The 26,904-nt window shown below is 40.0% G+C and overlaps 1 protein-coding gene across 1 annotated transcript in view; it reads right to left on the bottom strand.

Annotated features, from left to right (window-relative positions):
• Window positions 1-4,280: 4,280 nt before the first annotated feature.
• The window catches only part of astn1 (astrotactin 1), a 407,842-nt gene continuing 385,218 nt past the window's right edge, over window positions 4,281-26,904 (bottom strand). Inside the window, exons 21-24 of the mRNA XM_054603250.1 lie at window positions 20,225-20,360; window positions 16,608-16,708; window positions 15,118-15,301; window positions 4,281-4,787 (exon numbers count right to left, since the gene is read on the bottom strand). Coding sequence (XP_054459225.1) covers window positions 4,550-4,787; window positions 15,118-15,301; window positions 16,608-16,708; window positions 20,225-20,360 — 659 coding nt within the window. The 3' untranslated portion in view covers window positions 4,281-4,549. The remainder of the gene's footprint in view (window positions 4,788-15,117; window positions 15,302-16,607; window positions 16,709-20,224; window positions 20,361-26,904) is intronic.

Below are 26,904 nucleotides of genomic sequence, written 5' to 3'. Positions count from 1 at the left end.
TATCATACAGATATTTGTATCTCATGATATACGCAGTGATCAACCCTAGCTCAGCTTTAGATTTGAAATGACTGAATGAAAAAAGTCTAAAGGTGCTATGTGTTGTATTTTTCCCGTTACTATGTCATGGGATATTTGAGTTGCCTTCAAAACAGGAATTGTAAATATTGATATTCTATTGATTGTTGGCATATGTTTTAGGAACATTTAAATATAAATCAGAAATTTGATGAGAGACTGAGTGCAAAATCCTTAACCTAGTAATCCCGGTATGAATCGGCTGTCAGAGATCTACGATGGCGTGTTAGGGCCAATCTAAGAAAAAGTGATACATTTATGACAAAGTCTGCAAAAGGACGGAATTCACCATAATCTGTGTTTCAACAAAGGAATTACGTTATTTCTGTTGTGTTGTTGTCCTCTCTTTTTAATGTTGGCTGTGCTGAAATTAAAGACACGTCTTTTAAGATAGGACTTTTTCGTTTCCAATTTCCTGTTACTTCTACCATATTGGTTTTTATTTATGATTATAAAATAACACAGTAAGAACACAAGAAAACATGTACATGTGTTCATGAGGACCTTCACCTAGCTCAAAGGACGCCCATCGGAGACGACGATGATTCAGAAACAGCAATCTTCCGAATTCATCTGACAACCTATTGGCAAAATTGAATCTGCAGCAGGTCTAATTTCAGGATAAAGTACAATGAATACCGATGCCAGCATTATTTTCAGAAATGACACAGACAGACCAAATTGATGATTTAATAATCTCCTAAATTTTTGATGTTTTTGCTCATAAATTTGCTACTTTAATCTCATAAAACATCCACGTTTTTCCATAAAGTACAACTTTTATCGCAGAATTCAAGATTTATTTCTCTTGGAACATTTACTCCCCTCCCCTCCATAATATAAATATATATATATATATATATTTTTTTTTTACAATGGCCTTACCATGGCATTATATTGATAGCTGTGACTATCTGAAAGGTTTCCATCATGGACATTTTTCATTGTCTTATAGCAAGATTAATAGATATGGCTGACATATAGCCACTTTTTTCTGTACGTGGTATACCGGAGCAACAACTCTGGTAATTTAGTTTAAAAAAATGCACTTGGTCTGTGTAATCTGATAGGGTTTTTACAGTACCACCAAGCTGTCAGGTAGGGTTTGATTACAGATCTGTATCAGAATGCAGTGCAAATATAACCATAATACTTGAGCTTCAGATATATATATATATATATATATATAAATGAAAATGATCAGAGGCAGTGGGGTCCCAATTTTGTTTTATTTTCTTTACCATACATTACAGATTCGATAACAGGCCTATTTTGACTGTATCTCACCGTCAGTTCATTTTTCTGTGGAAAACCTTTGACTTGATTATTACATCACAGTTGTGTTGAAGTGTTGACATCAGAGCCGAGCTCAGCTGCTGGCTTCAGCGAGAACTGTGCCGACCCAACTGGAAATCTCGGAAAGAGTGTGTTTTAGTTTTTTTATGCGCACAATTGTAATTCAAGAGCGTGGAAAACCAAGTATCACAAACAAATCTGACGGTTGAAGAACATCGATACAGCCACTTTTCATACATATTCTTTATTGTCCTTTGACGTAGCAAAGATCAAAGTGAAAAAAAGTGATGTTTATGATAGTATAGTATAGTCAAAATATTATCATGCAGATAGTAGATGGTTGGTTCACATTTCTCCCAGAGGTCTCCATCTTGTTGCGTTTAACGTTCAAGTCATATCGTTGACTGTATAAAACCCTCCGCTCTTCACATCACAACTGTAATCAATAATCCAATTGCTAGACTAAGGTACACGACAGATATAACAAGACAATACTGTGTCTTCTGAAGCACGGGGAAATGTAAAATATCACCTGTTGAACATTTCCATACAGAAGAATAAACACTGTACTGCGCTGTAATGTGATGTATTTATGAAATACTTTGCTGCCTATACAAAAATCTAAAAGTGCTCCATTTTAGTATTCACATATGAGATTTGTTAAAAACCAACAGCTAATATACAATTTGCATTTCTTCGACATCAATCTCCAACATGACCACTGCACAATGATAGAATAATAATAACACAGGTCGAGCAAAAGTTCAAATATACTCACGATAAAAGCACAGTATTAGTGGAAATGTCGGATGAATCCGTTTAATGACGTTATTGCATGAAGTTTTAATATACAGAGAAGCAGTTGAAAACATTAAAGGGGAACTTTGGTACTTGGACCCAATATTCAGATGTTTTTGCTCAAAGTGACTACAAATTCTGGACTTATTTTCTCTATATCTTGGCTTGGAAGTCCAATTTCAAATGTTAAGACTGAATATTGCAATATAACTCGCTTGATCGTTGGAATTAATCCTTAAATCTGCAATCATAAATGAGGTTGAGGTCCAAAACTACGACTGATAAGTGCAAAAGTTTTATGGTTTCTTTAGCCTTGACAGGATCATAAAGAAACTACGAAAAAAATCCCCCACAGGCACAAAAACATCCGAAAATAGGGTTGAGCTTGAAAATAATTGCAAAGTTACCCTTTAAGACACAGTTAATTTGCAGTTTCAATACAGAATTACCACTTTGAGAAGCGCTCATTGGTTAGATTTTGAATAATATAAGCAAATACTGTCAAATGTTTTGGCAGGTTTTATTGAAAATGGAGAGAAAATGAACTCATCTGTGTACTTCCTCTGTGATACCTGTTATTCTGTAAAACTCCTTTAAAATGCAAACATTCAATAATACATTCAGCAGGATATAACGCTAAAACATTTTGATGATGCTATGTACAAGGTTTGTTTTGAATGTCTATGCTACTAAAATAACTGCCAGCAGACCATATATTTGTTTTTGTTCTGTCTAGATAAACCTCTACCTCATCTCTGTCTTATGAACAGGGTAACCCTTCTTTCCCCAGTATCGCTATATGCCACTTCCTTAAACACGTTGCACTGCATTAACTTTTCAACGTGTCTGAAGGACACAACCAGGTTCATAAGTACTAGCTCGCGAAGTTGACTTCATTTTGAAAATATGTAAAAAGACAAGTGATAGCCAAAAACTGTAGAAGCGACTTCACACGACACAGCAGCCAAATCCACGTGACAGCTGAGATACATGACGCTTTAGCCTGTGAAGTGTTCACCTGCTGGGTACAACGAGCATCAGAAGCAAAATACGAACCGATGGTTGGAATGTACCGGTGAAACTGAAGCTACCATGAATTTTAAACCCCCAACAAGACCCCAAAAGTCCTGGATCCATTTCTCTTGGAAACTTTAGGACAAGAAAGCGTTGACTTTAGGTTAGAAGTTTGGTTGGAGGAGCCATTAGCTATATCCAATATGTTTTTGGCAACTAGTTGGACATCAAAAGTTTGTATCTTGTAATTTTTCACTAAAGTCTAGATTTTAAACAGGCGCATTCCCATCTAGATTAGAGTAGTAATAGGACAGATTTTTACAACAAAAGGTAAAAAAACAAAAAACTTTATGTATCAAAGTTTTAAAACCAAGATTATTGAGTCCAACAAAGAAATACAATGAAATAAAATGCATGGTTAGTTATCTGTTTTTCAGGCCATTCTGCACTCAGCACAACGTGCTGCAAAAGGTGCCTCTGTTTACAAAATGATTTCTGATTCATTTTGGTTGTCTGTGCTCTTGGGGTCTGTCCATTCCTTCCTCGCAAAATGTCACACTAAACACTACAGTATTAAAAATTAAAAGCATACATTTGATTTAGTAAAAAAGGGCAGCCTTGGTGTCTAAGTAAACAATTTTTTTTCTTGTGCCTGCAGCTGCTTCACAGTAAATGGCTGCATTTATAGAGCTTTACAGTTTGCCTCTCATTCACCCATTGACACATCGACACACCAATGGCAGTGAGCTGCCATGTAAGGTGATGGCCGACCATCGGGAGCAGGTTTAGGGGTTTGGTGTCTCATCCAGGGACACCTCAACATGTGGACAGGAGCGGCATGGGAATCAAACTGGCAACCCTGTGATTAAAGTAAAGCTTTACTTCAGCTCTATTTGCTTCAGTCCAAATTGTTTTGATGTATAACAAAGAAAACATGCATCATTATTAAGCACCGTATCGCGATGAAAGAAGAAGGGCTTTTATTGTGAAGCACCCGCTGACTGTGTCAAGTTTGCATTAATTTCATCTCATCATTGCAAGGGAGGAATGGACTTCAGCATAGCTCAGACAAAGCACAGTAAAGAGTTTAGGATTAACAAAGCCCCAGTTCATTTGATGATTATCAGACTCATCTTCCTGGATGCTCTGATTAGATGTTTGAATACATTTACCAATAATGTGGTGAAGCTGAATAGAATAGTTGGCGAATCTCAAGTCCTGTTTAGCATTTTGCTTATTAAACCATAAATGCATGTAGCTTATGGAAACAAATATGAAACCTGCATTTTATTTGTTTCCTTTGTTGGGTTTGACAGATCTCTCATAATCCCGCACACATCCGAACAGAAACCCTCTAATTATCTCACAGCTCCTTGGGCTCGCCGTAGTCGTTGTACATGACGGTGAGCGTCTGCTCGTCACAGGCCTTGTGTACGTCCTGGCCCATGTTCGACCAGTTCAGCCCGAAGGCCTTGGTGTCGGTGTAGCGGCAGGACAGGAATTTAAGGGACATCCTGCGGAGGCCGATCTTCTGCTCCTGAAGAAGACCCTTACACCAGGGGGAGAGTTCATTGAGCTGGGAGAGGATGAGGCCGGCCTTCCTGTTGGAACAAAGTGGAGAAAAGATGTAAAGCGTGCTTTTATTTGCCTTCAAGGCCTTCATAACATCCACAAACTTGTCATAAGTATAAGAGCAAGAGGGGTTTTCATTCAAATACAAATGGAACCAAAAAATTGACAACATACATTTGATATTGTTTTATGTACAAGAGATTATTATATGGTTGTACCTCTGTCAGATAAAGTGGTTAAACATGTCGTCAAACACAAGTACATATTAAGCACAGCTTCAATTAACACAGAGCGCCAAAAGTAACGCTCAAATCAGCTGATCGGCAATCATCCAATGCAGGTGTACAGCTAAGCCAATATAACCTCTATGTGCTTCTGCAGATCCCTCCACCACCCTGACCTTCTCTTCATGTGGTATTTGTGGGATTGTTAATGTTATAATTTAAAAGTTTTAATGTATCATTTCTTTGATTTCTTTTTTAATGGTCTCCCAAACAGCAGACACTAATCTAACTGTGTGACCCTGTGCAATATATGTTGACTTAAGTGTACCTGACTGAACTTTTGCTTTATGCTGCCAACTTTGACCCCTGTTTCCCATTAATCATAATGCTAAAATGATCTTAGCCTGATATGCTTTTTAGAGAATCGGGACCCTGATCCGATTAGGTCAGCAAGAAGATGATGTAAAACAAAGTCTTGCTTGAACTATCACTGCACCAAAGGACAGCCACCTCAGCCCCCCTCCTACCTTTTCACATAGGAAGTCATCAAAAACACTGCAACACCTACAACAGGAACCTGTCCAATTTTAACATCTACTTGGCCGTATATTGTGGTTCGCAAATGTACCACCACAATGTTTTTTGTTTTTTTTACAGGATTACATGTGGTGATAGCAATGTGCTTTTCTACACCGCAACAAGTGAATGAAGCATTAAGTTGAAAGTCTCTTTAGTTTGAGGAAGTAAGCCAGCTACAACGATGGCAAAAAAAATCACCGCTGCTCTAAACATCCTGCTACAATAAATTGAATGGTCTGTTTTACTCCTATTCCATGTCTATGCTTCAGATACATTGGACAGTCTAAAGTCCTTAAACCGGACTGTGGCTCTGCTGTTGTTTTAGAATGACATCACTGTGTGACAGAAACTAAAACCTATCCATCTACCGCTGCTTCCAGAAGGAGCTTGCAGGGTAAGGTACACGGTTTACTGACACATTCCAACATTGACCCAAAAAGGTCCTGTGGAGGAAAGCCGGCTAATGGGCGTCTATATTGTGCGTTGGTGGAAGGATTGAAATGCATGAATTTGTCCTTCTGCCAAACCGGGCCAGCTGAAATATCACCACCATTAGTAACACGATGCACCGAGTTCACATTTAAACATAGGGACACCGAGGGCAATAAATAATCATTAAGCCCGCTGCAGCCCTGGCGGTGAAATCCTGTCAAGTGTTTGTCTGCAGTCAGAAAATGGCAGTGGAAGAAGATTTCATTCATTCCACACACACTTTCTCCTCATTCCTCAGCCAAACCAGCACTTCTACAGCACGGTGTACCCGTTCTGCCAAGCCACAAGTCTGCTGGACGCACCGGAGTCACCGGAGCCTTCGGCACATTATGCTGATGAACTGATGACACATCAGAGCGCCCGGGCTGCACATTCAGTATGCGCCAGATAGGGGGAATTAAAGGCCCCAACCGATGAACAAAGAGCTAAGTGTTTTTGCCTCTCCGCCGCTCTAATTCTCTAGATTTCCTTTACACATGCAGACCACTTTCAGCAGATTACTTCACAGAGCGCGCTGCCCTGGAGCTGTTTGGTTTCCCTCCCGAACGCATCAATTTAAATCAGTTTGGAGTGCAAAATGGCCTGCCGAGAGCAAACCACACACAGTGAATTCACAAACAATGCTATGTTCTGCTAATCATCATTGGGCACTCACCTGGTAGTCATGAGGTGGATGTGAGGATGATGATGATGAATGGCATGCAAATGATGATGGGTAGGCGGGAATGATGAAAACAGAGATGACACTGACAACAGAGAGGATGGCAGGGGACGTAATGGAGTTGATGAAGTGGTGATTGTCACAGGTGATCTCAAAATGACTGATGATGGGAAAGAGGAAAAATAACATGCTTTGTTTCAAAGCGCTTGACCTTTATCAGCAGGACCCAATGAAGATCATGTTATACGACCTAAAGCTCAAGAAAAGCTGCTAAATGGATCATGTTGTGAGATTGTTTTCTCAACTGTTGCATCCAATGTTGAGAAATATACTCCATCAGCTGATGAGAATCATGTCATATGATCAAAAGCTCAGTCCTTAAAGTCCTCTTAAAAGAAATCATCTACATTTTCATGAAAAAGGGGTAAACTCCACCTGATGATGAGGATAATGTGGTATGATCGAAAGCTCCAGAAGAGCTACTAAATGGACCTTGAGGTGAGATCGTTTTCTTACCTAAAGGCCCTGATATGATCTATAACACAACTTTACGGTAAATACATGTACTACTTCAGCTGATTACCATTTGGAGGTACATATACTTATGTCAGAGATGAAAATAACCAGATATACGATATACTGAAGTACACTGCCAAGGTACTTGTACTCAGATGACAAAAAGTGCATGTGGCTTTCATTGATTACAAAGTGATTTACAAAAACAAAATACAAAACAATAAGAAACAGAAGTTAACTCAGATATCATCTGGATTATCTTTAAATCAATCCTGATTATCCTGTATCTTTTAGTATTACCTTTTTCTTTCTACCGGGCTAGTAAAATAAAAATAATAATTTACTTCAACATTTAAAGGTGTTTTTCTTACGCCACTAACAACTACAGATGGTTATAGCAAAGCTTAAAGTTGTTTTTTTCGTGACTGTTCTGGGATGGTGATGAAAAAAGATCTGCACTCCGCTGAGCGCACTGTTCAAGTTTAATAAGTGGCACATGGTCCACTCTCCGGATCCAAATCTTGATCCTAGAACCAACCATCAGCACTAAGTAAGAAAATATGTTTGTTTGTTCTTTATTCGAAACTTGTGTGATCCGGTCTCTGTGGCAAACAAATATCCTCTTGTCAAAAAGCCATTCAAATGATGACCCACAAGTCCCTTTTTTTTAATTTTGATGATAAGCTGCAATTCTTTGGTGTTTTCATCTTAAAGTTGGCACTGACCAACACACTGTGTGGTCTGTGGCTTCATCTCCTCTGTCATACTGACTCACAGTCCACTGTTCTGTAAACACACAGCACATCACCACATTTCCTGCTATGTGTTAATGTTATTTCTGTATGCCATAATGAGCCACAACTCATTTTAAATAGGCAAAATACTTTTTTCCTGCATTATTTTTGGCATTCATCACTTATTTGAAAACGGTTTAACGGTTTAATACATGAGAAGTGACATCCTCTTTGCAGCTACGTGGCAGCACTGCATGTGTTATTTAATTGTTTTTGGAATCAGAGTGTATTTTGAATCATATGCATACATATGGGCGCTCAGCAGGACTACTTCCACTTTGCAAATGCGTATGGAATGAGCCCTAACGGCAACCTCTACATCCTCCATCCCTCGCTCTGCTCTGGAAACTGCAACAACGCAGATGATGTCTGTCTCCTCCATCAGTCTCCTCCATCAGCCCGTCTGTAGACAAGAACGCTACTGTCTGTGCTGGTGCTGCCGTACTGTCATTCATATCATTTTTCTGAAACCTCTCTATGTTCCCGGTATTTTGCCACATATTTTGGTGGTTTTGAGGGAAAAATCTGGTTGTTTATTTGCTTTAAATAAAGAAAAAAAAATGTTTTTGTAGAGCAGAGGAACGTTTGACAGGTTCCAAATAGCAACAGTTGTCAACATTACCTTGTGCATGTACGGGACTGGAAAAATGGTCTCCAAGATACAACGCAGGTGCCCTTTAAGAAGTTTCTCCAACCTGTCATCACTCTGCTAATGCTTGTAGTACTTTACATGTTGTGGCTAATATTAAGATAAGAGATAATGACAGCTTTTTGTTAGTCACGCAATGCTTGTAGTACTTTACATGTTGTGGCTAATATTAATATTAATAATAATGACAGCTTTAATTGTATGGCACGCATCTGAACAAGGTTACAAAATACTTCACAAAATGTGTGAGAAAAAAAGAAAAAAAAGTAACCCTTTAAAATAAAGTTCAACTATGATTAAAACAATAACTATAAAAATACAATAGTGCGAAAAAAGGGAACTACAAATCCGGCATAAAAATGTTCCCTATAAAATATGATTTAAAGCAATCATGTAAATATAGTCACAATGCTACGTACTGTTGACAATGGTTGGTATAATATCCTGCAAAAAGTAACCCCTGTTTTTCGTGCATTTTACTACGAAAAGTCCAGCAACACGTGCTCATGTCCTCTCATGACATGCATACAGTCTTTTTTAAATAAACTTCACAGGCAACAAGGTAGTTAGGTTTAGGAAAAATCTTTCAATTGGGTTTAAAATAACGTCCGAAATTACGTAACTACATTACAATCAAGTAACTACGTTAGAATCAAGAAGTCAACATTGACTTCTTGATTCTCACAGGGAACCAACAGCTGTCTCCTGGCTCAAAAATAGACGTTTGTTGGACCCATCCACTGCCTCTCCAGCACGCCCTGTCTGGGCTTTATGTGGTCGTCCTTGTGGATAATTACGTGGATAACATACAAAGTCATTTAGTGGGATATCTACGAATTACGGTGCATTCTTTTTTGTAGGAAAGGTGAGAGTGCAGGACCAGACCAGCCTGAAAAATAAGCTTTAATAATATAATATTGACAATAGGATATTATTTTTACTGGGAATTTATATCAGAGTATGTAAAAATGTATAAGTTTATTTTCACCGTGTATTGCAGAAAACAAGCAGCTGAAAGGCACTTTTACTTTGACTTCTTTTTTTAATAGTTGACAGAAGGACAAAAACACACACAGCTAGGAAGCAAAGTAAACAGTCTGCTGTGATTATGATTATGATTTCCTGAGCGAAATTCTAACCATAACAATACTTATTATCGCAAGCGCTCCTCTGATTAGAGAGACTGTCATGAAAAAACAGAAAGAAACAGTTCATCAAAGGGCACCGAGTCCAACCAAAGACCATGTCAGGACTGAAGCGGCAGGGGCCCAGCCAAAACATCTTTGCACTTATGAGTCGATGGCCAAGCGCCGTGCCTGAAATGACGGTTTATGGTTCGAGTTAAAACGTCACGCGATGCTACATGAAACAAAAAAGGCAACAGAAATGTCCTCTGCGGGATGCCAAGGGGTCTCGTCAGTGTGATTTGATCCGTTTATAAAAACAGCCGATCGGAATATGCGCTGCCACAAGAAAGTTCGAGCTACATTTCTTCATATATTTGTCTCCAGATATTGCTTACTTGGCTGATAGGAGTTTACATTGAGTCAGGGACAAAGCACAGATCTTGTTATCTGTATTTTGATCCGCTAACGGAAATCTGATTCAGCCCTGGTTGTTTGTGACGGGGAAACTGAGGAATCCCCTTCATAAAAACATTGAGCTTATTTGGGAAGATGAAACTGTGTGTCTGTACATCCACAGTATGCCTAGTGTGTGTGCGTGTGTGTGTGTGTGTGTGTGTGTGTGTGTGTGTGTGTGTGGTGGGGAGGGGAGCCTGTCTGCTCTGTTGTTTACTGCGGCACCACAGATTGTTTTGGTGGAAGAGGTGTATTCATTCTCAAGTGGCCAACGAAATGGTGATTTCAGAGAAAACCACACACAAAGGGGACTTTAGCATGGGCCGTTATAGAGAACCAGGCCTGTCTCGGCTCTGGGCAGATTTTTCTGTCGTGGATGTTATTCAAAGGTTCTCTGTGGAGTTTCTGACCTCGAGTAGCGCTATGGAGAGGTTTTTCTACGAGTGGGTTCCCTGTTTGGTCATCCCGTGCAAGTGCATGAGGACGCAAGTGCACGAGGACGCACGTGCACAAGCGATCATAATCCACGGTCTCGGATCTGGGAACGCCTCGGGGATTCCCCAGGAGGAGCGCTGAAAGTGTCTGGGGAGAAGGACCCTGTGCTGCCCCCGCGACCCGGCCCCGGATAAGCGGAAGGAAATGGATGGATGGATGGATGGATATTCAAAGGTGTTCTCTGTGGAGTTTCTGACCTCGAGTCAATGGCCGCTTTCTTTTCCACTAATGCACATGTGGCGATAACCTTCTGCAATGCACAAACAACAAAGATAACTGAAATGAGTAACAGCAAAGCTACGCCAAATGGCACAGTTACTGTTTCAAGCTTTGGGTTTAATTTAAAACCTTTGTCAGCAGCGGGTAGAGGCTAAAAAATACAGAGTGGTCATCTTTGAGAGGGGATTATTACGAACCATATTAAAGTTTTAAGTAAGGTGGAAGCCTCTAGTGGCCGTAGTGGTTATGATAGGAGCAAAAGAGGAAATCGGGTGAAGAAGTGTAAAGAAGGACAAAATCCACTTAGGGAGGACAGAGTGAATGGATGGGTCAAACAAACACAGGACTTTGATCCAGGAGACATCTGTTGACTTTTTCTAAGTAAATAAGTTAACTTACAGACTTTACGTATGTAAGTAAGTTAGCTAATATAACATACTTAATTTACGTCACATACGTGACATGCTTAACTTACCAAACTTACAGTAAGTTAAGTTAAGAAATACAATGTTTTTAACCCAAAACATGACCTTTTCTTAAACCTAACCAAGTAGTTTTATTTCAATTCACAACTCTGAAATACAAGTAATTATCAGAGTGTGCCAGCTGATTGGTCAACTGCAATAAGGCCAGAAGTTCTGGTCTGATGATATTAATTATGATATTCAGCAACTTTTCTCATTCTTGCTCTGAATCAGGTATACTACTGTCTTCAGTTAGCTAGTCGTTCTCTAGAAATCGCAAAATGGTTGAAAAGAAAATATTGAAAGTGAATAGAATTCACATAAATCCACATTCATATACAATTTGTGATTACCCATATACATTTAAATTTTTGACAGTAACGTTTCAGGGCACCTTAAGAGGTTAAAGGTTAATGTGTTTATATTAAATCTGAATCAGCGCCAATCAAAGGACTAAATGTGAAATATGTGTGTGCAAAAGACCATTCAGATTAAATACTGCCTACAGGTGGTTTGTGGGTCGGCATCTACATCTATCTAAATGTGATTTTGATTCTGAGATCCAGACACTGTAGTTTAGGTAATAGAAAGATGAGAAAAATGAAGGGAGAAGGCCAACAAGACCAAGATGACATCTCAAAAAAGAAAAAGAGATCAACAAGGTTTCAGCATCGATGCTTGGACCCCTTATGATTTGGTTGGTGAAATAAACAGTAGTATCTCCACATGTCCCCAATGTTTACCAGCCTGCCAAGGCAGTGACGCTTCAGACCAACAAACCATTGGCTTAGAAAATGTTTAATTGTATAATTGTTATCTTTAAACGACCATGATGTCTATTTCTGCCAAGACACAAATACGAAGAGCCAATCAAGATCGGTTAGTCAGCCTTTGTTTAACTGGATGACGATGATCAATATAATCTTAGTGCTCTTGCAGAACCAGGCCAACGTCAACACTGGATGCTTGAAAACTATGCATGACCATTATTTTGGTTTACAAAAAGTGACACAATAACAATTTTAGCTAACCAAAAATGATGGTCACGTTCACACATTTAACCCGACAAACTGCTGCGTTTGACGGTCAGAAGACGTCAGAGAGACGGGTGTTTGATGCCGCGGGGAAGCTTTCAGCGTGCCCAGACGAACGGCGGTGGAAGCTGTGAGGCCGTTAACTTCTCCGCTAGCTCTTTGACGATAGACAGAATCCAGCTCCCTGTCAGTCCTCAGAGTTACTCCTCACACCGAACTGCCATACGTAGGAGAGTCTACTGCTCATTTGAAGACTCTGGCCAAACAAAACACATTTATGCGTCCTTGCTTCACCTCGATTGCACTTCTCTGGCTGCTTTTCCAGCTCAGAGGTGCCATTATTACCACGGATCAGCCCTCCCTTCTCGGTGAATTGGGGGTTGCTGTTAATCTAAGTGTATTTTAATGGAACACATCAGAAGCAACTCCCTCAGTTACATCAACTCTTTCCAGCTTGGAGCCTATTAAAAACAAACTTTCGGTGAGGGCGGGGGTAAGGGGGAGGGAAACAGAGGAATTAAGGGGGGGCCTTGGTTAATTAGTTTCACCTGTCAAAGTAAAAGCATGAACCCCAGACTGCCATTTATTTATCTTGGACACATGGCTCTGTTTATGAAGCATTAAGATACAATTTTACATTACGGGTAATTATTCGTAGTTGGGGGGGGGGGGTTGTAAGTTACTAAATGGGCCTGGTGATGTCACTAAGGCTTAGTAACTGTACTTTACACACGAGAACGCCGACAATCAAAGACAGCGCTTTGGAAGCTGGGAGTAGAACATCTGCCCACCTTTTAGAATCAAAACAAGAACGAGGCAGACGCAGCCGATCTGTGAATGGGCCGATCCCATGGAGGTTTGTCTGTGTGAGCCACTGCAGGCTGTTTTATAATCATGACTTTTTGAAACAAATGGCAGCTTTTATTGAAAAATTCAGACCGGATGTGGCACTGTCCTACCAAAAAAGTAGAGCGTCCTCACCAAGTAAAACATCCGATAGGTCGTCTGTGTGAGCACTTTATTACGACCCATATTTACATGTATTGTTAGGCGGCAACCTAAAGTGGCCGTAGTAAGTACGAAGTGAGCAATGGCTGAAGACCAGTGATGTAGTATAATCAATCATAGTCAATCATCTTCACGGAAAGTTAGGTTAAGGCAACAGAACCACGTAGTTATGTTTACGAAAAGTGAGTGGTGGCGTTAACTCCATGTCCCAGATGACTACCATGTGACAAGAGTCAAAAGTCGTACGCACGTTACTCACCCAAATGGCTTGTGACTGATAGAAACTATACGAAAAACTTGATGCACTGCTTTCAGTGGGTTGCCATAGTCGGTGGGCCAAAGAAAGCTAAAACAGCCCAGTTTGGTAAAAATGAGTTCAGTTGAACAGCAACATTCATGTCACAAACATGCAGTCAAACCATCGGCGGTATATAAGAAGTGGACGTAGTCACCTTAACGTCACTCATTGGTTTGTGGACTGCTGTTTTGTAGCCTCAAGTTTGGTATTTTGGACTTCGCCATCTTAGTTTTTGGCTGTTGCCAGTTTGTTTTTTGCAATTTATGGTGACACGAGAGGGTGGAGAACAAGTACAACCGACATTTTTAAGTACCAAGTTTTTATCTCATTAACTTTAATTAATCTTTTTATCTAATTAACTTAAACTTTTATCTGCCATATGTTCAATTATTATTGCAAATTACTTATTATTACTGCAAACAGCTAAACCAGTGTCTGGGTTTTCACCACATATAGTATATGATATTGCGGGTGACTATTTCATTTCTGAAAGGGCCGTGTGCTCAAATGCACTGTAAAGCGGTGTTCACATCTAGCCGAGCCAGACTCTTTTGTCTAGTCGCCACTTTTCTGCAATCTTGCAGGCCGGGCTGTTCTGTTATTGTTCAAAGTTCAGTACGACAGATTGCTATTTCATGGTGTGAGGGCAACTCATAAATGGAGTAGGCACACGCACACGCTACAATTTCAGAGACCAATTACGGTCAACACGTTGTTAAAATGGCTCAGTCTCTGGGTATTCTGTAAAAGTCTGACTCTGGGGCAGAGCTACAGAGGTATTCTGAGTCCATCCCATTCATGTTGTTGAGCCCTTCTGATAAATTGGCCATTAAATTGATGATCAAATGACTGGATAGAATACACATTTGAGGTTACATATCAGGGCACTTCTGAAATATCAACAAAACTCCAAGCCTCTGTCAGACCTTTTTAAGATATTTCGCCGTTTCCGTCATTTCCCTTCCTTATCTACTGCAGTATCAATGCAAAAATGCTGCTTATAATGGTGTCAATCAATCAATTTCCATCTTCTAAAATTAGAAATCTTAGGTTCTTTGCATGCTTTAAAATGTCTTAATTTTAAGACAAATCTATAACTCAAATGATAACTGGTAGGGGTGTCGTGATATGTTGAAGATAAGAGATTAAAAAAATGAAAAATTGATGTCATGTTAACAATACACACAGGCCCTTTTTAAATAATTTCATATAAACAGTTATGATTAAAGACTTTCTCTCCACCCCCCCTACACTCGTATTGTGATTCTAATTTGCCAAAAAAAGTGACAAAACTCACAATAAACAAAAAAAACACATCAGAAAATCTAATGTGGTGACAGCCCTACCTGGGTCCCAGCTCATCCTCACACCTCCAGGTGAATTCCCCGAAGCTCTCGTAGCGCTGGTTGTAGTGGTAGAGCACGCGGTGGAGTGTGGGAGCGCCCAGGTCCATCAGAGTGTTGTAGGCAGTCTGCTGCTCCTTCCCACTGGTGTAACCATTAAACAGGTTGTAGATCTTGTCGGCTATTTCTAGAAAGGGCAAACACAGTCATGGGGTCAAAACTAGTCCCTCCCATACTATCACGGCGGCCACAAATGGCGGTTGGTTTGTGCTACTCAAGGGCTGCGACTATCAAATGTTGTAATTATTGATTCATCTGCAAATTATTTTCTTAATTTATCGATCGAGCTGATCCAAATTTCATAAAGCCCAAGGTGACGTATTCAAATGTCTTCTTGTGTATGACCCACAGTCTAAAACCCAAATATTTTACCCAAAGACACTTTTGTTGACTGAATGATTATGATTTGCTATTTTTATTTATATGTTATGGTAATAAGTTACAATGTAAGTCCTATGGGGAGGAAAACTTTTACCACCAATGAATTTCTTTAGCATATTGCGGCAATGTAGGTTGTCTCAATTAGTGGAAATGTGATGCTCTCACTGACGGCTCTTTCTAATGCAGCCTCACTTTGCTTTTTAGATTATTAAGACATATGTACTTCTACATGCATATCCAGAAATTAACAACATTTGAAAATGAATAAATCCTTAACATATCCATCTAAAACCAAAGTGTTTTTTTCTTAAAATGGAAAATCTTGTTTCTTTTTCATGAGGTAAGGAACTTATCCACCTGTCCTGGTTAACAAAGCCAATAAATCTGTTAAAAAACAGAGCCACAGAGTGGACATATTGTATTTCACACCATTAATGTGTTTCCAGGCATTAGAATCAACGGTGTAAGCCAGTAGTATCACAATTCACTGGTTGGAGCACTTCTTTCTGCAACGGCAGGATCCACAATAACATCTTTGCTATAAATCTCATGCTTGGTTCAGACAAGATCTTGACTTTCAAACTTCTTTAATTTTTGACTATATGGAATAACAATTTTTCTTAGTCAATATCCTCATGGAATTGTGGTTTACAGTGTCCATAAACAGTCCTATTCCAGAGGGGGGAAACTCTCCCTGTGACTTTATGACTCGCTCTATGAACTGATCCATCAACATCTGTTTTGTGAGGTCTTGAAACATTACTGTGAACAGAAAGAACACACGTCTGTCCTTTGAGTTAGCTACTCTTATATTTTGTTACTAGAATATTGAGAAACATTATCCCCCCAATTTCCTCTCTGACTGCGATAGTCCTTAAATCCAAGAGTCAAATTCACATGAATGCGGTAAAATGTAGACGTTGAACCTCACAATCTCCACCAGCATGTGTACAGTGTTGGAACACTAAAACTCATCCATGTGAGCCACCTCAGTCACAACTACTGGAAGATGATTCACCTCTCTTGACTTTACCTCGCGTCTCTTTCCTCACCTTGTGCTTTGACGTCATCCACAGTTGGACATGGCGTTTTGATGGTGACCTCACTTGGACTGGAACGGCGCCCTGTGTTGTCCACCGCCCACAGCCGGAACCTAGACATGTGTGAACACACATGAAAACAGATTAGAAAATTTGCTGATGTGCTGATTGTGAGTGGTAATTTTTAAATCTACAGTCATATAGAGCCCCCCAGCAATTGGAGTTTGATGAATCTGCTGTTCCGCATCACATCATAATTTCATGCAGTTGTTGATTCTTTATTAAAAGGCTCCCATTGGAAAAACTGAAAGCTTGCATAACCATTGCAGGACTTCCACTAGGTCCAGACTGGCAACAAGCACTTCCTCCACAGGGCTAATAACCTGTCACTTCACTGAATGAATATCTCCACCTAGTGAGCAAACCGAAAACTGCATCCACCTGCAGCGTCAAAGATTTGCAAACAGTGGCAAAAGATGCATCCCATTTTTACCATCGGCATGGAGGTACACCGAGATATTGTTCTCAAATTGCAGTTACAAATACGCGTAACCGTTAAAGATTTGCACACTCCACAGAAAAGAGAGTAACACACTTTAAACCTCTTTGAAGGGTCTTAACTGTTGCAGCTGCAGAGTCGGTTTTCTATGTTCTGCTTACATAATAGCATGTGCATGCTTGTAGTCTTGTAAGGTCTTTGCACACTCCGTATAGAAAATATACGGAGTGAGACGACGCCTCGGTTTTGGAGAGATGAATGAGCTGCCAGACAGGATGGAGAGAGCGGGAGCCCCGCTGATGCCGGGATTAAAATGGCATGTGTCGCTCCTCTCTCAGCCCACATAAATCCAAACATTTTTTCCCCCTCTTGATCTTTTCCCCTCACTTGCTCCACTCTTTTCTTTCCTCAGCCCCGATACTTTGCCCCCGCTCCTCCATTTTTTCCCCTTTCCCTCTCCACCTTAATCGGCCTCGTTTCCTCAGTACAAAGTGTGCGAGGCTTCCCTCCTGGCAGGCCATCTGTGAGATAAGTGTCAGCATGTGTACGAGAGCATCTGGTGTGGTTACCGCATCACGTTGTTTAGGTTCCTCTCTCAGGCATACACGGACAGAACACATTTGAATGTAACATGGAGAAAATCCTGTTTTTTTATTGTCCTATAATTGCATCTAATATCTTTGTGGGGACTACACATTTTATTTCAGATTCAAGTTAAATTGTACTTGCTATATACCCGAAACTGACATTAGCTGTAACCCTTTACCTAAAAAATAACCCTGAATTACCTTGGTCAGTAAACGTACAATATGTGAGGACTTCCCTTGGAAAAAAAACTCCCAAAGGACTATACATTCTCCCAAAGGACCTTTTTGCTTTCTCGCTCTGCAGGTTTCCATGAATCGTTGTGGTACCTGGGCCGTAGTCGTGCATCCTGCTACGGCCCTGCTGACACCGACTGCTACCACCATTATTATTACTAGTCACATTACTATTACTATTACCTGTACCATTAAGCATTTTAGCTTTACTTCCACCCTGAAGCCCTTTTGCTTTCTCGCTCTGCAGGTTTCCATGAATCGTTGTGGTACCTGGACCGTAGTCGTGCCTCCTGCTGTGAGCCGACTGACACCCACTGCTACTTCGATTATTATTATTAGTCACATGACTATCCCTATTTTCATAATTATAATTCTACTATAATAATTGCTGCTGTTATTATAAGTAGTCTTATTATATGAATCATTTATGTCATATACATTGAATGTGTTGTATCTCTGTTATGCTGTTCATTCTGTACACATGACATCTATTGCATTCTGTCCATCCTGGGAGAAGGATCCCTCCTCTGTCGTTCTCCCATAGGTTTCTTCCTTTTTTCTCCCTGTTAAAGGTTCTTTTAGGGGAGTTTTTCCTGTGCCGATGTGAGGGTTCCGGGACAGAGGATGTCGCATGTGCACAGATTGTAAAGCCCTCTGAGGCAAATTTGTAATTTGTGATTCTGGGCTATACAAAATAAACTGAATTGAATTGAATTGAATAAATACATGTAGAAAATATACTGAACTTCTGACTTGGCCTGTATTTGACCCACTGGCCTTGTTTTGCTTTAAGCAAACACACACAAGAAAATCAAATTCTAGATAATAAGTCAGGTTCTTTCATGTTCTGTAGATCGTAGGATTAAACTAGACTTAATTGTTTGGGTCGACGCAAAGAGCCAAGATGGTACACTAAGCCCATAGACTGTATATAACAAGTGGACACAGCTACCATGATGTCACCTGTTGGTTTGTTGGCATTTTGGTTGTAAACTTATTATTATTTTTTATTTTTTTTACAATATTTGGTCGAGAGGGTGGAGCTGGTATGTAAGTCTATGGGAAAAAGTATTATTCTGCCCCAAAGACTACATTCTCCACTTTAATACAGTCTATGTACATCAAATGCACTATGTGTTTGGTTTGAATTATTTCAAGTTTCTTTCAGTGTACATGATTTTAACTTGGTTTTGATGCTTAAAGGATTAGCCTATCGATTTTAGGGAAATTCACTTATTTGGTATCCCAACCAGAAGTACAGTAAAAGATCAATGTAAATTGTTTGTCAAGAAAGCTAGCTAAGTGCGATGTGTAACGTTGGCCTTGCTTAGTTCAGAGTTTGTTTTATGATAGCTAGCTAAAAAAACAAACAGGAAATCCCTGTGCCTTCAATGGCAATTTTTTCTTTGGTCAGTAAATAGTGGAAGCTAACGTCTTTGAAATAAAAATCTTAACAAAAGTTTTTATTTCTACATGTGTTGAATACACCAGCTTGTAAACATGACACTTTGGGGACAACCTCTGATGGTCCAGCTACTGTACTGCATTTTACACTGCTTACTTTTTTACGCTAACTTTAGCTATAGGCTAAACACTTTACAAATGGTCAGAATTCTGTTTGTATTCTTGCTAGGTACAGCTAATTTATGCTAGTATAACCTTTTACGGTGTCCTAATTCCATACTACATTGCACATGCTCTACTACTAATATTTGTAGTATACTGTTTTGCAGTTGGTATACAAGAAATAAGCATACTTTTAGCATCTTATTCTGACAGGAAATGACGTCGATCAAACTGCCACTTTTAATCATGCTGACGAATAAAACTCCACGGAGAGAAAAGCAAATGTTTTTCAAAGATGATTTCTTGTTTGTTCTCAATGGTCTTTCTGGAGCTGTCTCATCACATTGGCAATTACTCTAATCTTTAACAGCTGTGTTCAGTAGCTCCTCCATTTCCTTTGCGCATTGCATTGTGGGACAATACTTTTCAGCAGCAGCACACTCAAAAATCAAGTGTTTTTTAGTCTGCATGGTGAATTTTTGAGGATACTTAATTTGCACTTAAAAATAAAGTGTTTTTTAGTCTGCATTGTGCATTTTTTAGTATACTTAATTAAGGCACAAACACAATACATACTCATAACTTGTTTGAAATGAGGACATTGTATAGAATTCGAACAGTGCGAATGAAGCAGAATTAGATAAAACAAGTCTGACATGTGCAGAAGCTTCTTTTAGAACTGGGTCGGATCAACTTGCTTGTTTGTTCATAAGAAAAAAACAACAACACAGAGATTGACTTACATGTAGGTGGTGTCAGGCTCCAGGCAGCGGATGATCATGCTGATGGATGAGGACAGGAGGTTGGGAATGTCCCCTAACATCACACATGGAGACCTGGCCCCAGACAGGATGTCGTCCACGAAGCTCAAAAGGGTTTCTGCGGCAGAGAGAGGAAGACACATCAGTGTTGAGAAGTCATGACTCATCCGAGTATTTCACCCCTAAGCCATTCATGTACAGTTTGAGATGAGACTAGCAGTTAAGGGTTGTAAAAAGGTTTTTGTCCTTTTCAAATTAAGAGTAACTTGACATCAAAGTCAAAGTCAAAGTCAAAGTGTGTTTATTATTGCATGTACAAATTGCTTCAGCACAGCAAATTCTTACGACTTGGCAAGCATCATTCATCTACGCAGTAGACGCATACATATAACAAAAATAACATAAAACTCTATAACACTATGACAATAAAACATATAAAAAAGTAACATTAACATACAACAATTTAAAAAAAAAAAACAACAACATATATCTCTATGTGGAGCACTATGACATTATAACAATATAACATATAACATATAACATTAACATTCAACAATTAGGGTACAGTAGAAGGGCTCTGCCTGGAATGTATCAATTAGCAGTTAAGGGTTGTAAAAAGGTTTTTGTCCTTTTCAATTTTCCATTAAGAGTAACTTGACATCAAGCTGTTTTTTAAACTTGACAACTTATAGAAACTTGTCAGTTTTACTGTGTCTTACAAAACCAGAAGGTTGACCAAATGTAAACATGGTGCATGATTTAGTGATTTTGAAACATTTTTTAGGTACTTTGAGGTAAGATAAGGGAAACTCTGCTGAAGCTCCCCAGTGCTGAATAAAGCATTTACAGTACAGCTAACCGCAGACATCTTATAGAAATGTAAAACAGATACTTTCCTCTCCCACAAAAAACATTACTTTTGAGTACAGCATGTACTTGTAGGGCCTGTCCAGGAAAGTGAAAAGGTTAGGATTTGTTTTGCAGACTTTAGCTAGCTAGTGCTTTCTTAAAGTCCCAGTGAAATGGAAGTCTGAGTGTCTTTATATTTGGTACAGTCATGTATTCCCCAGTGAAACAATATATTTGAGTGGTGCACAATTACAAGAGGGATTTAAATCAAATATTTTGCATTTTATTGGACTGCTAAAAAAGTGGGTGGGATTAGAATAAAGAGCAATACAGCTATAGAGATGACTGCGGCCCAACACACACCTGCCCTGTTGCTAAGCGTTGCAGGTTGATTAATGGATGGATGAGATGATGTTATTGGTTGAAGTCAGTTGATACTAGCTTATGTAGGCACATGTACTATTTTGTTTTACAGGAAGAAAATATTGTATTTCTGTATATTTTGCATGTTTTTTTGCATACATTATTAAATAGGTACACAATATGACCGGGGATGTGATCTAAAAAGGGTTAAAAAGGAATTTTTCATTCCCTTTTGACTTTAAGGGCGGAGGGTATGTCAATGGTAAGTTAAAAATTCTGTATGACAATAAGATTTTATTGACTGAATGATCAGATACACAGATGGTCAGCTACCAGCTGTGATCACAAAATGAATCACATTTGCCAAGAGAAATAAATAAGCACTCAGCCATAAACTTTAATTTACTTCGGGGGCAAAAAGAACATTGTGTTGGGTGTCACGAAGGTCATGTTCAAGGGCTACCTGACAGTCATTACTGAGGGAGAAGAGTACCGGCATTCACTATCCACCCTTTTTCCCCAGCAGATTTGTAAAGCTAAACAAACTTTCTCTCACCTCTAGGTCTACCTTCCCCACTTTTTGCATAATCCATGTCTGCAAATGTCTTGACGTAATTTACAAGGTTATAAAAACAACACACACCATCGCACACATTGAATAGGTGTCAAAATCTTTTAAAAAAACAACTACATTTTACAGTTCACTTGCGCAACATGATAAAAAAAGGTATTTGTGCAAAGAATCAGTGGGAAGGTTTATTTTTTCAAACATTTAACATTATCTAACAGACAAAAAGCATGTAAAAGAGGTGAAATTCAATAGAATAATACACTATTTAGTGCATAAAAGCAGGTACATGGTCCATACCTAAAATAGCCAGATATTGATGTCCTGTCTATCTTGCATATATAGGCTGCAGCCAGTCATGTTATGATCTCATTTAATCGATGGCATTAACTGTGTTAGCGAGATTTTTGCATTAAAGGCAGTGCCCCTTTTCTGGCATAAGATGCACTCTGAGACGCAACCCCAAAAATATGTTTGATAAATACTTCTCAAATCAGTCTCGTATCAACCTTGCAGAAATGCACAATGCCACATGGTTAACGTCGTGAAGGGGTTGGTTAGGTTCATGCAGCGAAACTTCTCGGCTAACTTTTGAAGTAAAGGTTATCTTAAAATAATAACATAACAACTTAACATAATAAGCGTAACAACTTAACTTGCGTAAATAAATCACAACCTCCACTAACGGAATTTCTTGCACGTAAAAAATGTAAAATCAACATTTACTTGGACACGAACAGCAGTGTCCTTGGTGAAAGTCCTGTGTTTGTTTTGACCCATCTATCCACCGCCACCCTCCCTATTCACTCTTAATACTACGTCCCATTACTTCCTCCTTTGCTCCTGTCATAATTACTGATTGAGGCAAAAGTTTTAGTAAACAAAAGTAAAACCAAAAGCTTGAAACAGTAAACATGCCATGTCCTATTTTGTCGTAACTTTTTGGGTTCTTCATTCCATCGTCTTTGTTGGTGCATGGCAGCATGTTTTGGCACGTCTTTCCCTTTTTATATTTCTCGCTTGTTATACTCATCAAACCAAGAACGTTTCAATAACAGTCTCTCCATATACTACGTCACGTGCTCTTAACGATGCCAAAACGTTGACATTCAACCTACCTGTGGTTTGCATTATTGTATTACATTACATCACATTATTATTTTCCTGGGGACTGGACTGAGAGTCACACCATCTTAAGAATCAACTCAGTGAACAGTGAGATCCCTTCCCATAGCTGATCCAGCTAATTGGGCTAATGACTACGAATGTAAAAAGCGAACATACCAGGCACATTATTAAACTTTGTCAGCAACAACACACCAACGACGCCCCCAAAGCATGCCCAGACAGAGATTATGTCTCTGGCGTAATGTTTGTTTACACGTTCCATCCGCGGCCAGGGCACTGCGGGAGTTTCACAAGTGTTGATCGTCGCCATCCAGACCGCCGTTGCAATCGACAGGTGCAAAGGTTTCAAGCTCTCTTAACGAGGAAGGTCTGAACTGACACCACTGGTGAAGAAAAAAGCGGCACATTCACTCAAGAGTTGTGCTAGGCTGTTTCCCTATATACAGGGAAATACAGTATTTTTTAACAGTTAAAGTTGACTTTGCAGATAAAGATTTTAGGAGACAAAACTTGCAATTATCTTAAGAAAATATGCATTATTACAATTACAACATCCATAATGGCTGGTCTCCTGAATCAGAAATTATAATTCAACAACCCTAATATAACTTTGTTACAATGTAACTGTTACCTGTTAAAACGTCTGCGTTTTGAATCCAGTACATTTTGTTTTATTTTGTAGTATAATATAGTATAAGGTAAGTATAAGGTATGCAGGGTACAGGGTATCTACCTGCCAACACCCTATTACACCGCTGAATGAGGGAAAACACCTGTATACACCTGAGACTCTCCCATGAGAGTGAGACGTAGGCAACCATTTGACCTCCTCCATCACCTCCTCTTCCTTCATCACCCCCTCTTTGGGGCTTTTTTTACCTGCCGCCCGGGCTCGTGGTGACACATGTAGCTAGCTATGTTTTCCCAGCTGGCACTGGGTACGTCAAAAAAGGGCATTTGGCCCCCGAGTTGTGTGTTTCCCTGCAAGGGGAAAAACCCTCTGCTTGGAAAATCCAAGTCTGTGTGTGTGTCTGTGTGTGTGTGTGTGTGTGTGTGTGTGTGTGTGTGTGTGTGTGTGTGTGTGTGTGTGTGTGTGTGTGTGCGTTAAGTGATGGGTGCCCTGAGGTGGTCATCTGCGACCCCTCTGCTACACAAGCAGCCCCTGTCCGTGCGTATTTACACAACATGTGTGTGAAGTGACGGACGCCCGGGAGACCGTTACCTATGCCTCCCCACGACAAGAGCTTCCCCACTCACTGCCCTTATTTAAATATGTCTATGTGTGAGTGATGGATGCTCAGATGTGGTCACCTGCTTCTACCCCGTCGTAACCCCAGCCTCCGTGTCACCGGCTGGTAAACAGCAGGCCGAGCGCCACGAAGTCATGGGTTGTGCGAGCTTGAGGATAAAAAAAAGGTGTGCAGCAGCTGTCAGAGAGAGAGAGAGAGAGAGGGGGGGGTGGTTTATCTGGCGCAGAGACTGACATGCGAGTGAAAGACATGAACAGCCCCCGGGGATGTAAATGAAAAGTGACATTGTGAGGCTTAGCGCCACTTAGCCTATTAATTGCTAAGCCGGGTCGGAATATCTGTCTGGCGCGTCAGGAGGTGTGTAAAAAGGCAACAGTGTCTGAAAACCTCCGCCTGGAGAACTCAGCTCTGGAAATATGTTGAGTAATTCTCTTAATATCCGAGCAAGCTGAGCTCCGAATGGGAAACTGCTACTCACATCAATCTGTGTGCACCGTTAGGGGTCCGTCTCAGCAACATAACCCGATCAGTTTGGGTTTGTGAAAGTAGAAACTACTGTATTTTCGCTGTTTACAATAACTGCCTCTAGCAGCAGGTCTTTAAGGGGCTAACTAAAACACACTTTCATAAGAACAGACCAGGTGTAACTTCGAATTGATGTACTTTCTGTGTTTGAACCATTTATGGAACAAATTCAGTTTATTTTGCGGAGGGAAAAATAGGAGAAAACAGCATGGAGCTTTTCCTCTTATTACTTTCCCTTTCAGCTGCAGTAGAGGGCAAGATAAACACAGGACAGAAAGGGGTTAAACAATTTCCTGTGCCTATTTCCTGGCTGTCTATTTCTTTGAAGTCACCTCATGACCACTGGAGCAGAACAGTGCTTTTTGTACAGGGCTTTAATGAGAGAGCAGGCTGTGCTGTATTGCTTCTATTTATTGAACGCAACCATTCTCCAATTTAGCTGACAAAGCTGGTTGTTTGTCAGTACCGTAGAGGTACTGTGGCACCACAGTGGCTGTTTGGCTAGAAAGTCACAACAACTAATTATTCTATTAATACAAGATCAAACTGACGCGTGATCTATCACACAGACTCATGACGGTTTTGGAAATTTAAAGATACATCTCCTCCTTGCTAATCCCCGCCCCCTGCTGCTACTCCATCAAGCTGTTACCATGGAGCCTACCCTGTCACTAACTGCACTCCCTGCATAAATATGATCACATTTTGTGTAATAAATGTGTAATAAAATGGAATGACACAGGGAAAAAGTATTGAACACGTTTACATCAAATTTATTTAATGCTTCGTACAAAAGCCTTTGTTGGTAATGACAGCTTCAAGACGCCTCCTGTATGGAGAAACTAGTCGCATGCATTGCTCAGGTGTGATTTTGGCCCATTCTTCCACACAAACAGTCTTCAAATCTTGAAGATTCCGTGGGCCTCTTCTATGAACTCTGATCTTTAGTTCTTTCCATAGATTTTCTGTTGGATTCAAGTCAGGTGATTGGCTGGGCCATTCTAGCAGCTTTATTTTCTTTCTCTGAAACCAATTGAGAGTTTCCTTGGCTGTGTGTTTGGGATCATTGTCTTGCTGAAATGTCCACCCTCGTTTCATCTTCATCATCCTGGTAGATGGCAGCAGATTTTTATCAAGAATGTCTCGGTACATTTTTCCATTCATCCTTCCTTCAATTATATGAAGTTTGCCAGTGCCGTATGCTGAAAAACAGCCCCACACCATGATGTTCCCACCTCCAAACTTCACTGTTGGTATGGTGTTTTTGGGGTGATGTGCAGTGCCATTTGACCTCCAAACATGGTGTGTATTATGGCATCCAAAGAGTTCAATTTTGGTCTCATCTGACCAGACTATATTCTCCCAGTATTTCACAGGCTTGTCTAAATGTTGTGCAGCAAACTTTAAACGAGCTTCAACATGCTTTTTCTTCAGCAATGGAGTCTTGCGTGCTGAGCGTGCATACAGGCCACGGCGGTTGAGTGCATTACTTATTGTTTTCTTTGAAACAATTGTACCTGCTAATTCCAGGTCTTTCTGAAGCTCTCCACAAGTGGACCTTGGCTCTTGGACAACTCTTCTGATAATTATTTTCACTGTCAGAAATCTTGCGTGGAGCACCTGGTCGTGGCCGGTTTATGGTGAAATGATGTTCTTTCCACTTCCGGATTATGGCCCCAACAGTGCTCACTGGAACATTCAGAAGTCCTTCTGTAACCAATGCCATCAGTGTGTTTTGCAACAATAAGGTTGCGAAGGTCTTGAGAGAGCTCTTTGCTTTTACCCATCATGAGATGTTTCTTGTGTGACACCTTGGTAATGAGACACCTTTTTATAGGCCATCAGTTGGGACTGAACCAGCTGATATTAATTTGCACTGACAAGGGGCAGGATTGCTTTCTAATTACTGATAGATTTCAGCTGGTGTCTTGGCTTTCCATGCCTTTTTGCACCTCCCTTTCTTCATGTGTTCAATACTT

The sequence above is a fragment of the Anoplopoma fimbria genome, chromosome 8 (assembly GCF_027596085.1).
Source record: "Anoplopoma fimbria isolate UVic2021 breed Golden Eagle Sablefish chromosome 8, Afim_UVic_2022, whole genome shotgun sequence".
Classification (NCBI taxonomy): domain Eukaryota; kingdom Metazoa; phylum Chordata; class Actinopteri; order Perciformes; family Anoplopomatidae; genus Anoplopoma; species Anoplopoma fimbria.
The sequence above is the reverse complement of the archived record's forward strand: the minus strand, read 5'-3'. Positions and strand labels throughout refer to the sequence as shown.